Raw genomic sequence first — 16,993 nt, forward strand, 5'->3', positions numbered from 1 at the left:
TGCTGTGTGAGACTGAATAACTGCTAGATCCTTGGACTTTCATTCACAGCTATTACTGAACCATTGTTGGGAATTGGGCTGCAGACTGTAAATCATCAATAAATTCCTTTACTATATAGAAACTATCCATAAATCCTGTGACTCTAGAGAACCCTGACTAGTATACTTGCTCAGCATTGTCTTATAACAAAAATTTAAATTGGTATTTACCCACATATCCTCAATTACTTGCATAAAACCTGGTGTAATCTATTCCAACGAATCTTAAGTTCACTGCAAGTATGACAAGTAGGCTCAGTCATCCAGAGACAACAATGAACACTCTGATAGTGTGGAAACAATGTTCTCAAATCTGTATACAGTATCAACTTATAATGTGCTTCTTTTAGCAATAATCACAACACATCATTGCTCTACTCTTACAATTTAAGTTTCAACAAAGGTAGGAGAGAATTTCAAAATCAGTAGGGGATTCTTTTGTTGAAAGACAAACATTAGGCTTAGTTCAGCAGTTTGTATCCTATAAAACAAATGCACTGTATTTTATGAAATATCATATATTTAGTAATATTTAGACAAAGGTAAAGTGAACAAAATGAGCCTGCAGATTGTAAGATCATTTGCAACTGTTTCATTAAGAAGTTATATCCAGGCAAGGTCTTAATGAAGTGGTAATGAGGGGAAAAAGTGCTGCCAGAACAGGCATTAGAGAAAACCTAGAAACTAGCTCAGTAAAGTGATAATGAGGGAGAAAATTCTTCTATCTTTGTCTTGGCTTATGCTTCTTTGTTTCAGAATGTTGGATATATCCCTTAAATCTTAGTCGTTTCCATGGGAAGGAGATAAAACAGAGTTAAGAGGTTGGATGTGTGGAGAGAAGGGGGGATAAATTTAAACTGAAAATGACAGTAAAAATAGTATTTCTCATGCCAAAGACATTGATATAAGCCCTCAATAACAGGCAGGGTCATGTTCTGTTCGTATTTATTGATAAGGAAGAAACTGTTGAAGACACTTGTTTGAAATTACAGAACAAGTATTTGTAAAGCCTAAAATGTAGGACAGTGAAACACACTTTCTTTTTCAGACATCTTTACTCAGCATTGTAAGAAAACTGTCCTTGCTGAAAAGTCTTAACTCTGCCTCTAAACAGATGCTTCCTTTGTGGGAAATCTTTCATGGTATACAACATTGAGCCTCATCTGCCAATGAGCTGATACATAGATCGATAATTAAGTGCAATAACATGAAAAAAAAAGTTAATGAGTCTCCTAAAATGTGTACTTTAAATATACCAATATGATTAGATTAGGCCTATAATGCTAATTCATCATTCCTCGTGTAGGTCTGATGAAAGTCTCTTCCTTAAGATGTCTCAAATTGCTCATCTAAGCCAAATAAAGCTTTCTTCTTGAATATAATGCTAGAAAATTCTAGTATACTTCATTTCATACTCACATATGGGTCGTTTTTCCTATATTTTTAGGTTTTCTATGTTGAAATGGTAGAAAACTCACTAGAAAATTCTCTCTTGAAAAAAAAAAGTGTTAAAGGTTGCACAGAATTTTAAGTTGTCTGCATGAAACTTTTTCTTATAAATACTATTAAAATTATATATATATGTGTGTGTGTGTTTGTGTGTGTATGTATATATGTGTATGTGTATATATATATATATATATATTTGAGGATATGTCATTTATATATAAGATAACTAGGCATCTAAAAATAATCCCCCCAAACAATGAAATGAATATGATTAGTACATATTATTTATATATTCAGAGATTTTAAATGAGTTTCACACATAAGTTTTAAATGAGATTCTGCTTCTTTGTAAACATTGGTAGATTTTGTAATAGAGACTCTTGTAACTATAATTATATTAGGAATCTAAGGTTACTATTGAGATCCACCTTCTAAGAATCGACTTTTATTAACCCTAGATAGGCCTCATGACAACAGCAATATGCGAGAGGATTTAATAATAGGATGAAAAACCAAACATCTCTGGAGGAGTAAAAAAAAAAGAAAGAAAGACAACAATAAAGTCTTCAAACAAGTAAAAGAATGGTTACGTTTTCTGGGAAGAATTTCCCTGATCTTTAAGGAAGAGAGAGAGAGAGAGTAAATATTGACAGACCTGTGAAGGATAGGGGCTCTGTGTGGAATCAGAGGTGGCAACATAAGCAGCCTGTGTGAAGGCATAACTCTTGAATCGAGGCTTAGGAGATGCAGAAGTTTGTTCATAGCCCTGTGCTAGACTGACTGTGATCTGGAAGTAGGTTGGAGAAGAGAAGGAGAGAGAAGAGTAACAATGGAATTAGTGATTGGAAAGAACTTCTGTCAAACTCACTAGAAAACAAAACATTAAATTCAAAGGTTGAAATGAAACATTTAACATTAAGCAAACAAATGACAGTAAAATCTAATATATTTTAATGGAAAAAATCACATCTTTGCTCTTTATGGAAAGGAAAAACACTGAGAAGATAATGAAGGTAGGATTTAACACTCAGTTTCCACAGGGATATAACTCCAGCATATAACTATAGCATGAGATTTTAAGATCTGGCAAAAAAAAAAAACAGGCACCCAAAAGCAATTTCCTCTGAACCCAAAGTAAATAAAGCCAGAATTCATCAGGTCGATATCTTGGTATGGACTGAAGCTTTCATGAGCATAAAAATAGAACTAGCTCTAGAGACTGAAAAATTAGGCCCAAGAACTTTTAAGTCCTTCAGCAAAATGTTGTTAAAGGCTTTCTCAACATTGATTTTCTTTAAGAAAATAAGACACCCAGGATACCTACTGTTGAGAATTAGAAAAGAAATCTAATTAATAGAATTCCTTTGTACTTATCACAATGATGAAACAGTTTTAGCATATACACATATATTTTTTATTTAATAGGTTGTAAGCAGGATGTAAAATATGATATTTAAAATGTTACCTTTAATAAACAAAAACTATTAAGTCATAAAGTTGACACCACATACTTAAAACTCAGTTTTGAACAAAAAGCTTGCCCTTTCTCTTTTACTTGCTTTCTGCACTTTACCATGATTGATGGCAAACCTGTTTAATGCATATATGCGATTTTCTTTAGTTTTATATCACTTTATACAGTAGAAACATAATATGCCATATGTTGTAAATTGATTTAATACCTTACATACTGATAGTTATGCATTTAATAACATTCTGTGAAAATAATACTGTATGTGTCACATGAGGTTTACAAGGTTTATAGAGTCTTCTTGTACAAATGAAATGCTACACACACATAAATACTACTACATACATAAAAGTATACATATTACATACATGTATGTGAAAGTTATACCTAACAATTAACATAAAATTAAAAACCTCTCTCATATAAGTGGCCCCATTTTACCTGTTGAGAGTAATGCATCTGGTGATGTAATTGAAAATGTTCTTCTCTAGTTACTTTTGAAGATGGCCTGGGCAACATTTCCACTTCTTGAATGGCTTCAATGCTCACTTGTTGTGGCAAAACTTGAAAGAGTGATGTGATGTACATTAAGATGGATTTCTTGTCTGGATAAGTGGTAGCAACATCTGTAAGCACATTAACAGCACATATCAATTTTTGGTTTCTATATTTGAGACTCTGAAAGGGTAATGAACAAATCAATGTTACAGGAAGAAGACAGATTAATGAGCACTTGTTTGTCCATGAACGTCCTCTAGAGACTAATTAGAACATGATAATCAGGCCTAACATGATAATCAGGCCTAAAATGTCCTTGCAATTTGGCAAACCAATGAGATGAGCACTAAAGTTAATTTCTTTTTCTTGGTCACATAAAAACTTCATTCTATAATACTTTATCTCCTAAGTAAAATTGCCAAAACTAGCTAATCTAAGTGAGTAGCTTTCATTAGATAATAAACTATTTTTAATTACATTTCCTTTCTATGAAAAGTTATATTGGTATGTTAATTAAAATTTTGCATTTATAATTAAATAATTATAGGAAAGGCTTAATGCTTTAAACCTCTTAATCACTTTTTCTCTTATAAATTTATATGCAGAACAAAATATCTCTGTCTTAAAATGAGCCTTGTATTTTACCAATAAATATGAAAATAACATCAGCCTTGGTTGCTTTGGAATCTCCATGGGACCTCCTCAGCCAAGAACTCTACAGAATATAACCCAGTACCACCACTAGAAGTCTTGCCTGGCTACAAAAGATGGCCAGATCAGACTCCATATCCTCCAGTACTAGGATTCCTCATTTGGTTCATCCTCATGGATTCTACACTAATGCTAAGACAGAGGCTCACTCTCTGAAAACTGACAGCAGGATATCATTGCCAAGAACAGCGTCAACATAGCTCCTGGAATGTAAAGAGGTCAAGGTAATGCCTACAAGGGCCTTTGCTCCTGTGCTCCAGGCTCTTTAGCATGGAAAGGTACTCCGCAAGCTGTGGAAAGAGAACCTGCACACCAACCCAGCTACAGAACAGTCAACCTACAATCCTATAATTTACCCTGCCTATGAAATGTGCTAGGGCAATGCTGGTGCAAAACATGTGGGAATTGTCATCCAATGTCTGGTTTAAGTTAAGGCTCCTGCCACAAGAGGAAGTCCAGGCCATACACTGCCTCAATGGCTTGGTGATTTTTGTAGGTCTCTTAACAGTGGGAAGGGTACTTCTCTGGCTCTTTTTATTGCTCTTGAGACTATTTCACTCTTACTCGGTTGTCTTGTCCAACCACAAACACTTTGGAGATATAGGAATAGTAGGATAAAAGGGTAGATTACTGAATCTAATTTTAGACTAAAGACCATTAACAAACTAAACATTTTATGTTTAGTATGGACTTTGTGTATTAATACACATTTAGGATTATGTTGTTACAACATACTATGTATATATGATTCAACTCTTGTATAAGCTATTCTACCTATGGAACACATTTAAAAATGTTATGTGTATCTTGGTTGACTGTCTAGGTAGACAACTGTCTTTGTCATTTCCATAGTTTTTATAGAGATTCTTGGAAACATTGTAATTCTTGGCAATAAGAGATATTTCAGAGGCTTAGTAACACTAGAGTATATGTCCTATTAAGGAATCAGACATAGAAATGAATAGTAGAAGACTTGGAATTCAACCCTCATGCATACAGCCAGTTAAATATGTACAAAATTTCCAATGCTTAATTAAAAAGTACTGATTGGAAACAAGTGGATATAAATAGGTGAAAAGATGAAACTAAATGTTTGCCCCTCGCATTTGTCTCTAAATAGGATATCTGTATTACCCCCTGCAAAGCTCTAGGCATATTGCAGAAGAGGGAGCACAGAGTTAGGAGCCAGAGTTTGAGTAGGAATGTTGTATCTTATAGACATGGTGTAACTATTTCACTCACAAATTAACTGCAGCTTCCAAAGCATAAAGCCCTCAGAAGATTGATATAGCCACCACTCTTTCATTCATGGATGGGATAAAAATGAGGATACACTTCTTACTGAGGGACTATGGACAGTTCATGGGTGATGGGAAAAATCATGTCATTCATTTCAATGATGGAGCCACTGATAAGTTTCCCAGGATACTGTAAGTAAACCCTACTTGTGCCTATGCAATGAATCCCAATTAAACAAAGTAGGTCAAACTTGAAATAAACTTCAAAGTATAAGGGAATTCTGAGGAATAATAAAGGTTTGAGGTAGAGAAATAGAATAAGAGTGGATAATAGATGGGTAAAAGAAATTCATATACAGTATGAATTGTGAAAACATAAAAAAAAGTCATTGTTCTAAGCACTTGCTGCTCAAGCACGAGGACAAGAATTTAGATCCCATGAACTAGAAACTGCATAAATGTCCAGTGGTTGTGGTAGTTCATCTGTAATTACAGTCTTATGAAGGCAGAACTAGAGGATTTCTGGGAAAAGTTGATAGCAAGACTAAGCACATGTTTAGTTTCTTGAGTTTGAGAGACCTGGCCACATTAGATAATGTAAAAGAGTGATTAAAGATAGCCGGGCGATGGTGGTGCACACCTTTAATTCCAGCACTTGGGAGGCAGGGGCAGGAAGATTTCTGAATTTGAGGCCTGGCTGGTCTACAGAGTGAGTTCCAGGACAGCCGTGGCTACACAGAGAAACCCTGTCTCGAAAAACTGAGAGAGAGAGAGAGAGAGAGAGAGAGAGAGAGAGAGAGAGAGAGAGAGAGATTAAAGATGATTGTAGACAAGAAATTTGGGCCTCTGTCTGAATGGATTCATGAACACTGCCACCCCGCACACAAATATACTTTCACACACAACCACACACACACACAGGAATACATGAAAAGGAAAACAGAAAAACCATAAACAACTCCACTCAAAATGAATCAATATGTCTAATATAGGAATCACAAGTAATACTTCAAGATCTGTCACAGGTAATGACTTTCTGGTTGGATACAAGAAATTAGAACATAATTGGAAGAACTGACACACAGGATATCAACACACTGAAAATCTTCAGGAGAGCAAAAGAGACTACACAGTGAAGAGAGAAACTACAGCAAATGAAAGAGCTGCCCTTCAGTCAACATAGTAAGCAATGGTTACTTTTAAACAATACTATAATACTATGATAACTTTCGGAAAGTAAGACTAGTATGTGCAGACTGGATTTGTGTAGATAAAACTGGGGGAAAGAAAAGGAATGAGTTAACTTCACTGTAAACAGGCAATTAAATGAACGGGATGATAATAAAATATTCTTAAAAAATGATACAAGTAACATCATCCAGTTTTCAGCTTGCTTTTTAAAGGGACTAATAAATTTTGCATAAAATGAAGGATAATGCAGAGGAAGACAGCTGAGCATTGGCGGTTCCATAGCTACTATAGCAAGTAACAATTAAGTTGTGCAGGCAAATGGATGGAACTAGAAAATATCCTGAGTGAGGTAACTCAGACCCAAATGCACGTGCATGGTATGTATTCACTAATAAATGAATATTAGCAGAAAATAAAAGTACAGAATACCCAAGATACAGTTCACAGAACTCAAAAAGGTCAACAAGCTGAAGTGCCCAAATGAGGATGTGTCAGTCCTACTTGGGAGAGAGAAGAAAGCAGTCACAAGTGCGGAGGAAGGGAGGGACCTGAGAGGGAAAGTGGATGGGGTTAGGGGGAAGTGGGCAAGCAGAGCAGAGAGGAACCTGATCTGGTATTGGGTGAGGGAAAAGGACTGAAGCCTGGAGCGTTAGCAGAAAGAATGTAAACAGGCAATCTCAGGAAATAGAAGGTTGAGGGGACCCTCCATAAAGCACCAGAGACCTGGTAGGTGAGAGAATTAAGAATCAAAGGGAAGGACCTTAGATGAAATTCCTAACAATAGGGAGAAGGAAATTATAGAGCCCACCTCCAGCAGGAAGACAGGGTATCAAGTGAGGGATGTGGTTGTCATCCCACAGTCATATCTCTGACCCATAATTGCTCCTGCCTGAAAGAAATACAGAGATGGAAATGGAGAGGGGCCTGAGGAAAAGAAGGTCCAGCAACAGGCCCAAAGTGGGACCCAGCTCAAGAGGAGGTCCCAAGGCCTGACACTATTACTGAGGCTATGGAGAGCTCACAAAAAGGGAACTATCATGGCTGCCCTCCGAAAGACCCAACAAGCAGCTGAAAGAGTCAGATACAGATATTTGCACCCAACCAATGGACAGAAGCAGCTGACCCCTGTTGTTGAATTAGGGAAGGCTGAAAGTAGCTGAGGAGAAGGACGATCCTGTAGGATGACCAGCAGTCTCAATTAATCTGGACCCCCGAGATCTCTCAATTACTGGACCCCCAAACAGACAGCATACAGCAGATAATATGAGACCCCCAACACATATACAGTAGAGGTCTTCTGGGTCTGTGTCATTCAGAGATGAAGCACCTAACCCTCAAGAGACTGAAGGTTCCAGGGAGTTTAGAAGTCAGGTGGGGTGGGGCTGGGGACATCCACGTGGAGATAGGGGGAGGGGAGGATGTGTGGGATGTAGAGCAGTCAGAGGATGGATAGGAGGCAGGGAATGGAATATAGAATGTAAAAAATAAATTAATTTAAAATAATAAATAAAGCTCTAAAGAAAAAATGAAAAGAAACTTTCTGCCTCTGGGATTGTTATCATGTTTCAAAAGCAGTGGCAACCACACCCTTCTGGAATTCTGCTAGGCTTGAGTAAATTTGAACCAAATAAACCTTGAATTTAGAGTGGAAATTCATTAAGAACAGAATTAGTGTCTGAGAAATCGAGTTTAAAAACTATATTGAGCCTCTCCCAGTTGTGAATATTGTCATATCCTGTACCTACTCCTCAAAACTTGGAAATAACCTCATTAATAGGCAAGCACTCAACATGAAAATATCATCTGGCTGATTCTGAAACACCCTGATTTCAAAGACTGGCTGATCAATATCATTTTTTTTTTAATGAGAGTAAGTAATAAAGTAAGTATTGTGATTTGTTTATAATATATAGGGATAGCTTAGTCATTACTGAAATTCAAATATGACATTCATTTGTCCTTGTAAATTAATTATTGAGAATATATTAGATATGAGCAGAGTTCATTTAAAGGAGATATTCTGAATTTAGAACTAGACTTCTTCAAACTACACCTCTTCAATGTATGTGTGTATGTTCGTGTACGTGTGTTTACGTGTGTGTGTGTGTGTGTATAAAAGGTGTTCAAAATATTTTGTTTCTATTCCCTTATCTATGAAGTAAAAGACCATCTTCATCTAATGATAGTGCTAGAAAAACCACAGGAAATGTTCAGAATCTCACATCAAACTTCATGTAAATTTGATGAAAAAATGAAACCAGGTCTTAGCAAACAAATCCATTTACCTTTTGTTCATATAAAAACAAGCAAAACTTCCCAGATTAGTGAAATACTGAATATATTGTTAAGTAGGATATTATAGAGACATTGAAATAAAGTTTTTAAAGAATATTTAATAATACATTTATGCCAGTACCTTAGCACAATAAGCAATATATTTTCTAATTTAGGTTGGCATCTATAACAATTTTAGAAATGAAGACTTTCCATCCAATAATATTTCTATGAATGAAGTGAGTATATTGCTAGATTGAAAATAATCATCTACTTTATCTTTACCTCATATATGCTTGCTATTGAGTCCACACAATACTATAGTTAGGTAATTATATTTTACATTGTAATGAAAGAATCTGCAAAGATCAAATGAGATGTAACCAAAAAAGTTGCATAAATTTACTCTTCATTGTACCCACACCCTTGAAAAGTCAATGAGTTTGGTGTAAAAATGATGCCTTCAAAAATTCTCAAAACCAAAAAAAAAAAAAAAAAACCTATTTCTGTCTTGGGCAGTCAAATTCTGGAATATATGATTAGCCAGCTGCCAAGCGTAACCTTGAAATACATCTGGGAAATCTTCTGAAATGTCTAGACCGTCCAAATCAAAGGCCAGATTTTTTTCTCAGGGAAATGAAGAAATTAAAATACTGTATTTTAATGCCCATTACATTTAACAGGAAAGAACCAAGATTTTAAAGATAACATATGTTTAAAAGTACATAATTGAACAGCCTTTTTTAAAGAAAAGATTTATTTATTCAATTAAATTACGGGTTACGATTCAGACACCATCATAAAAACAAATTTGTAGAATTTTCCATAGAGTTAATATAAGAAAAAACAAACAAACAAACAAACAAAAATAACAAAGCAAATAGTGAATTCACTTTTCAAAAGAGAAGAGGCATGGGTGCACTAGGAAAAGTATATGGTCAGACAACTTTAGGGTAAAACTGTAAGGACATGTATGCTAACAAAATTTAAATTGGTGGTTGCAAAAATATCAATTCATATGGATATAAATGCTAAAAAACAATCACCAAAGGAAGTGAACTAGCCTATCATTTGAAATTTCCAAATGTTTAAATTTGCTTTACTGGAATGTTTTCTAAAAGGTAAACTTGGCAGCTTGTAGACAACATCAGAGCATTAACTAAATCATTAAGGAATTCAACTGTTTTCAGTTTTCACATTTCACATTTGGTGCAGATTTCAAGATATGTGTATTTTCCATTTTCAAGTCACTAAATGACAATGCACAACAAAATGAGAAATAATTACCTGTGCAGGGGCTCTAATTTTAAATTCCTTTGCAATCTGAAAAAAAATGCTTTCACCAGACTAATTATTGATCTATGTTTAGTATTTTTTGCACTGTTGCTAATATTGCTTCTATCCTTTAATAATAATGTTTCTCATTAGAGGACTTTAAAATAAATTTGTGGAAATAATTTGCACTGATGAAAATGACTCAGTTCTCTAAATAACACTAATAAAAACAAAACAATGTTTTTTATTTATTGATGTAGAGTGGTAAATCATTTCTTCTTTTAAACATGTAATTATTCTTCTCAATATGCTTATGATGTAGCAAGAAAAAAAATTATCACCATGATCCTGCCATATATAGAAAACAGTGGCTCAAAATGCTTATTACTTAAGAACAGAAAGATAAGAAAGATTAGGCCAGCCAGGTGTGGTGGCACACGCCTTTAATCCCAGCACTCGGGAGGCAGAGGCAGGCGAATTTCTGAGTTTGAGGCCAGCCTGGTCTACAAAGTGAGTTCCAGGACAGCCAGGGCTATACAGAGAAACCCTGCCACAGAAAAAAAAAGAAAGAAAGACTAGGCCATCCTCTTCTGCTACATATGCAGCTAGAGCCATGAGTCCTACCATGTGTTTTCTGTGGTTGGTGGTTTAGCCAGTCCCAGGGAGCTCTGGGGGTACTGGTTAGTTCATATTGTTGTTCTTCCTATGGGGCTGCAAAACCCTTCAACTCCTTGGGTCCGTTCTCTAGCTCCTTCATTGGGGACCCTGTGCTCAGTCCAATGATTGGTTGTGAGCATTGACCTCTGTATTCATCAGGCACTGGCAGAGCCTCTCAGGAAACAGCTATATGAGGTTCCTGTCAGCAAGCACTTGTTGGCATCCACCATATTGTCTAGGTTTGATGATTGTTTATGGGATGGATCCCCAGATAGGGCAGTTTCTGGATGGTCATTCCTCAGTCTCTGCTCCACACTTTGTCTTTGTAACTCCTTCTATGGGAATTTTGTTCTCCCTTCTAAGAAGGATCAAAGTATCCACACTTTCGCTTCCTTTTTCTTGAGTGTTTTGCTAATTGTATGATAAGTATTCCAAGCTTCTGGACTTATATCCAATTATCAGTGAGTGCATATCATGTGTGTTCTTTTGTGATTGGGTTATCTTACTTAGGATAATATCCTCCAGATCCATCCACAGGCCCTTGGTCCTGAGAGATTTATATGCCCCAGAATAGGGGAATACCAGGGCTAAGAAGCAGGAATGGGTAGGTTGGTGAGCAGGGGATGAGGGAAAGGGAGAGGGGGTTTTTGGAGGGGAAACTAGGAACGGGGATAACATTTGAAATTTAAATACAGAAAATATTTAATAAAAATAAATAAATAAATAAATAAATACAACAACAAGAAAAGACAGGAAAGAAACCTATATATACATAAAAATTCTACATTAGTGTGTGTGTCTCTGTGTGTTCTTTCTCTCTGTGTGTTTGTGTCTGTGTCTGTGTGTCTGTGTGTTGTGAGTGCATATGTGAAGTCAGAGGACAACTTGAAAGAATTGGTTATTTCTTTAAACTATGTGGGTAACAGATTGAACTGAGTTCATTCAGCCTAGTGGCAAGATCCCTGTTTTCTTAGCTATATTGCTGTCTTTATAGAAGACCCTGGAATAAAAATCATTTAGTCATTTTTACTGCTAACTAAAAATATCCTGATAATCATTAATACACAAGCACAATCTGAATATAAGGTATTTAATTTTATAAATAATATCATGTAAAAATTATATTGATGATAAAATTACTGTATTAAAATATAAGAAATTATATTCATTTAGTTACATTGAAGGAGGGTAAATCATGAAAGTTGAAGTTAGAGATATAAATAAATAAATGTTCACATAAACAATTAAATATTCTTTCTGCCTCCTCTTCTATGATATTTTCTGAGCCTTAGTAAGATGGATGGCAAAGGCATCCTATTTAGGGCAAAACATTAACAGTCTGTCTTCTGTACTTTACATGGCTATTGATTGCACAGATAAACTCACAGCTGCTGAGTTTCCTGGCCCAAGACCTGCACAATATTAGGCAAAATGAAATTGTAGAACAGATAAAGAACAAATGAGGCTCCACCCCTAACTGTTGAACTATTAGATTATAACAACTTCTAGAAAAGGGAAGCAATCTCTGGAGAGATGACCAGTGGAAGTTTTCCAATACTAACTTGGACTTCTAGGTAAGAGATTAGAATAAAATTTGTTATCCTGTTAATTTTAGATGTTATTAGAACAAATAATGAATAGCAACAATCACAGAAATATCAGTTAAATGGAAAAATCTCACTCTAATGGATATTCCATGCTTCATAAATTGGAAAAGTTCTTCAATAAACAAATACTGCCCATGAGAAAATTATGTCAATGAAATGTTGTATCTGTATATTTTCAGCTCAATAAAATTAAAAAGGTAATCATTTTCATCAGTTACTCATTGAGAGTATACCCTGTTAAATTACATTTACAAAATTTTCAGGTGCTGCAAATGTCAGAACAGCTTTTCACTATATATCATTTAAAACTGGAAGAACAGAAACTGAATTGACCTGACAATTTGAAGCTGATAAGTTATAGTCTCAGACTATTTATAGAAAAATATTGGTACTTTCTTACAATTCTTTCTACATGTCTATTGTAGGAAGAACTATGGGAATTACCATCTGAGCAAAAGGTATATTGCCATTTAACTCTACTTTCTTAATTGTTACCTGCTGGAATTGTGCTTTTCTTTTGACCTAGCCATATTTTTTTCTTCCCCACTTCTAGAAAAAGTATGTAAATTTGAGTAGTAAGCTCAGGTCCTATATTTTTAGCTACAACAAAATGCTGTATTTCTATATTTAAATTTTCATAGTATTAGAAGTAATAATTGATAAATTATAATGTCAAAATGGTTTTGTTTATCTCAAGTTACACAAATTTAGTTGATTATTGTGGTTCTATCTGGCATGTTTTTGGATTTGGTAATATGCCCAAGAGTACAAGAACAATAGTAAAACAAATATGCCAATGACTATAAGTGTAAGGCAGAAACTATAAAATTAATCATTTTAGAAACAAGTATCTGATAACATACCACTTTTAGAAACAAGTAACTGATAACATACTATATAACACATATGATAGGTAGTGTTCTAGCACCAGGTATCACATGCTACACTAGTTGAAGTGGTACAAAGCTTAACAAAATCTTGTCACACACAAAGTTCCAAAATTATAATACGATGGATAGTAAAAGATACTTTCTTGAACTACTGCTGAGTTTTATAATCATCCAACAGAAACATAATAGATTAGTGCTGGGATTCACATAGTATCTAAAGCATCAGTGGAAACATGCTGATGAAGCACAGTGAATGCACTTGCAAGTTTTAAGCGCATATTAAGTCACAGGGACATATTCTGCTTTTGATAGTATTAACACAATTTTATTTGTGCATGGTTTGGGGTTTTCAGGGTTCCAGTAATATATTTAGACTTTCCCAATTATATATACAGTAATATGTATGAATGATACATATCTTCCAAATTAAAACATAATTTAAACTTCACAGAAATAGATAATCCAATGCAGCATATCAGCAAAGAAAAATAGGAGTACTGGAGACAGTAAGTATCAAAATCATAAACAAATCAAAACTGAAGACAATAATACATTTTTTAACCATGAAATTTTTATTTATGACAATAAAAAAGCATTTGTTATCAATATTACAAACATTAAACAGGATAGAATAATTATTAAAAGAGAGTAAGAGTTGGAGCCCTAAGTATGTTAAGTTTAAATCGCAAATATAGTTGTTGCATATATGATCAATATGACAGTAATAAAACTTATAAATTTTGTGTATATGTACACATGTTAGGTTAATTCTTCTGATCTTTGATCATTTGAGTAAGAAATTTAAAAAATTTTCAGTTGCATCAGATAGAATTATGTCAAAGGAATAATGTCATTGTATTATCAACTAACTACACCCTGAGTTAGGTAACCCAATCACAAAAGAACACACATGATATGCACTCACTGATAAGTGGATAGTAGCCCAGAAACTTAGACTACCCAAGATACAATTTACAAAACACATGAAACTCAAGAAGAAGGAAGACCAAAGTGTGGATACTTCACTCCTTCTTAGAATGGGGAACAGAATACCTATAGAAGTAGTTACAGGGACAAAGTTCGGTGCTGAGATGGAAGGAAAGACAATCCAGAGACTGCCCCACCTGGGGATCTATCCCATATACAACCACCAAACCGAGACACCATTGAATATTCCAGCAAGATTTTGCCGACAGGTCCCTGACATAGCTGTCTCCTGTGAGGCTATGCCAGTGCCTGGCAAATACAGAAGTAGATGCTCATAGTCATCTATTGGATGGAACACAGGGCCCCTAATGAAGGAGCTAGAGAAAGTGCCCAAGGAGCTAAAGGGGTCTGCAACCCTATAGGTGGAACAACAATATGAACTAACCGGTACTCCCCAGAGCTGTGTCTCTAGTTGCATATGTAGCAGAGGATGGCCTAGTCGGCCATCAATGGGAGGAATAATACTTTTTAATAAAAGACAACAAAACCAATGATGTGAAAAAGTAAAAAAAAAAAAAAATCAAAAGAATGGTTTACCAGTTATAAACTATTAGATCTACAATGATAACCTACCTGCAAAATCTGCTATAGAAATTGCGGCACAAAGTTTGTGGGAGTAATCAACCAATACATGTTTAGATTTGAGTCCAACTCCATGAGACTGAACACATCCCTGACTTGTGTCCCACAGTCTCACAGGGGACACAAATCTCTCTGTAGGCTCCATGCCTAGCAGTAGATGGCCAACAGAAAACGGACTCACTGGCATTATTTGGAGGTTGTATGTATTAGAATGTTTTTTCAGAGTTACCAACCAAAGAATACATATTGAGGGACCCATAGCTCCAGCTGCATATGTATCAGGGAATGGTCTTGTCTGGCATCAAAGAGGGTGGGGGGAGGCTTGGTCCTGTGAAGACTTGATGCTCTAGCATAAGGGAATGCTAGGGTGTTAGACCTGCAGTAGGCGAGTAGGTGTGGGAGCACCCTCATGGAGGCAGGGGGGGAAGGAGGTGGGATCAGAGGTTTGTGGAGAGAATCAAGAAGGGGGATAACATTTGAAATGTAAATAAATAAAACAAACAATAAAAAAAAAACCTTGTACACATATTCTGGCTCCCGTTTTGTGCTTTGTTGTTGCTTTTTCTTTTTTATTAATCATTCTATTCATTAATTCACATCTCAAATGATATTCCACTTCCTGGTTAGCCTCCACAAGCCCCCCATCCCATAACCTCTCTCTACTTCCTCCCCTTTGCCTCTATGAGGGTGCTCTCCCACCTACCCTCTCCTGCCCCACTCTTCCAGCATCACCCTACTCTGGGACATCAAACCTCCAGAGGACCAAGGGCCTCCCCTCCCATTGATGTCAGACAGGGATTCCTTTGTTTATGAATGTGTGTGTCTGCATATATGGGAGGTGTCCTATTCCAGGTTTTTGTTTTATTTTTATATTATTATTATTATTTAGATGTTTATTGCTCTCTAATGAGAGACAAAAAAGGTTGTGGATCTTTGATGAATGGGAGATAGAGAGGATCTCAGATGAGTTGGAGGATAGGAAGACATAATCAGAATATAGTATATGAAAAAGCCTATTTTTAATAAGTGAAATTAGAAGTAAAAATGGAGTGTTTTATACAAATTGCATACAGTGTATAACAGTAAATTGTTTTGGATACTCTATTGACTTTTAAGAATATGAATAATTATTGGAAAAGACTGCATATGTATAAAACACTGTGCAGAAATAAGGACAAATGAGTGCTAAATTGTTTATACTACATGTTGTCTAAATTGTTATGACTCCCTTCTTTCCTCTCAAGTTCTTAAAGATTATTAAATAGTTAGCTATATTGAAACCAAGATTAAACTCCTCACTCTCTACACAATCCATAATTTTCCATTTATCTCCAGTTCTTCATATGGAAATAGTATTCATGTGTTGTACCAAGAGACTGTGGTTGATATTTTTTATGCTATTCCATCATTTCTGAATCTTGCCATTTGGTTGACTAACAAGCCATATATATTTTCTGTGTCTAAATGCTTGCATATGTCTACTTTTCTCTATGGTCACTATTACTATCTCATTGAAGATCCTTGTCTTCTGGGATCAATGTGCATAACCTTGACTGCTTTCATGTCTCTGCATCACTTTGTGTTCAAAAAACATCATTAACTTTTCAAATGACAAATGAAAATTTAATAATCTCATTCTTGAAGCATTTCTAAAACTCAGCTTTTTAAAAATAAATCACCACTTCTTCCATGCTGCCTTGATACATGATTAATGTCATATATTTTGCTGATTGTACAGTAATGGCATTTCTTTATTCTTTGTCCACTAACTTAGAGATATTTACATTGTATTGTCTTTGTGTATAAGAGAGGCTCTTGTTACATCTCTTGGTCTTTGTTCTTTCTTTTCATTTGTTTGTTTGTTTGTCCATCTCTCATATATTACATCCCAATACCAGATTTCTCTTCCTCCCCTTTCTTTTTGTTTATTTATTTATTTATTTATTTATTTATTTATTTATTTATTATATGTAAGTACATTGTAGCTGTCTTCAGACACTCCAGAAGAGGGCGCCAGATCTCGTTGCGGATGGTTGTGAGCCACCATGTGGTTGCTGGGATTTGAACTCTGGACCTTCGGAAGAGCAGTCGGGTGCTCTTACCCACTGAGCCATCTCACCAGCC

The 16,993-nt window shown here is 35.4% G+C and overlaps 2 protein-coding genes across 4 annotated transcripts in view; one reads left to right on the forward strand and one right to left on the reverse strand.

Annotated features, from left to right (window-relative positions):
* Positions 1 to 16,993, reverse strand: part of Dmd (dystrophin) — a 2,436,643-nt gene that overhangs the window by 1,635,303 nt on the left and 784,347 nt on the right. For all 3 annotated transcript variants that reach the window (XM_085838134.1, XM_085838135.1, XM_029473188.1), the window contains exons 8-9: positions 3,401 to 3,585; positions 2,144 to 2,275 (exon numbers count right to left, since the gene is read on the reverse strand). In XM_085838134.1, the coding sequence (XP_085694260.1) occupies positions 2,144 to 2,275; positions 3,401 to 3,585 (317 nt within the window). The remainder of the gene's footprint in view (positions 1 to 2,143; positions 2,276 to 3,400; positions 3,586 to 16,993) is intronic.
* Positions 5,492 to 16,993, forward strand: part of LOC147004667 (uncharacterized) — a 47,257-nt gene continuing 35,755 nt past the window's right edge. The window contains exon 1 of the mRNA XM_085838329.1: positions 5,492 to 5,598. Coding sequence (XP_085694455.1) covers positions 5,492 to 5,598 — 107 coding nt within the window. The remainder of the gene's footprint in view (positions 5,599 to 16,993) is intronic.

The sequence above is a fragment of the Mus caroli genome, unplaced genomic scaffold (assembly GCF_978045245.1).
Source record: "Mus caroli unplaced genomic scaffold, Mus_caroli_1 scaffold_5, whole genome shotgun sequence".
Taxonomy (NCBI): domain Eukaryota; kingdom Metazoa; phylum Chordata; class Mammalia; order Rodentia; family Muridae; genus Mus; species Mus caroli.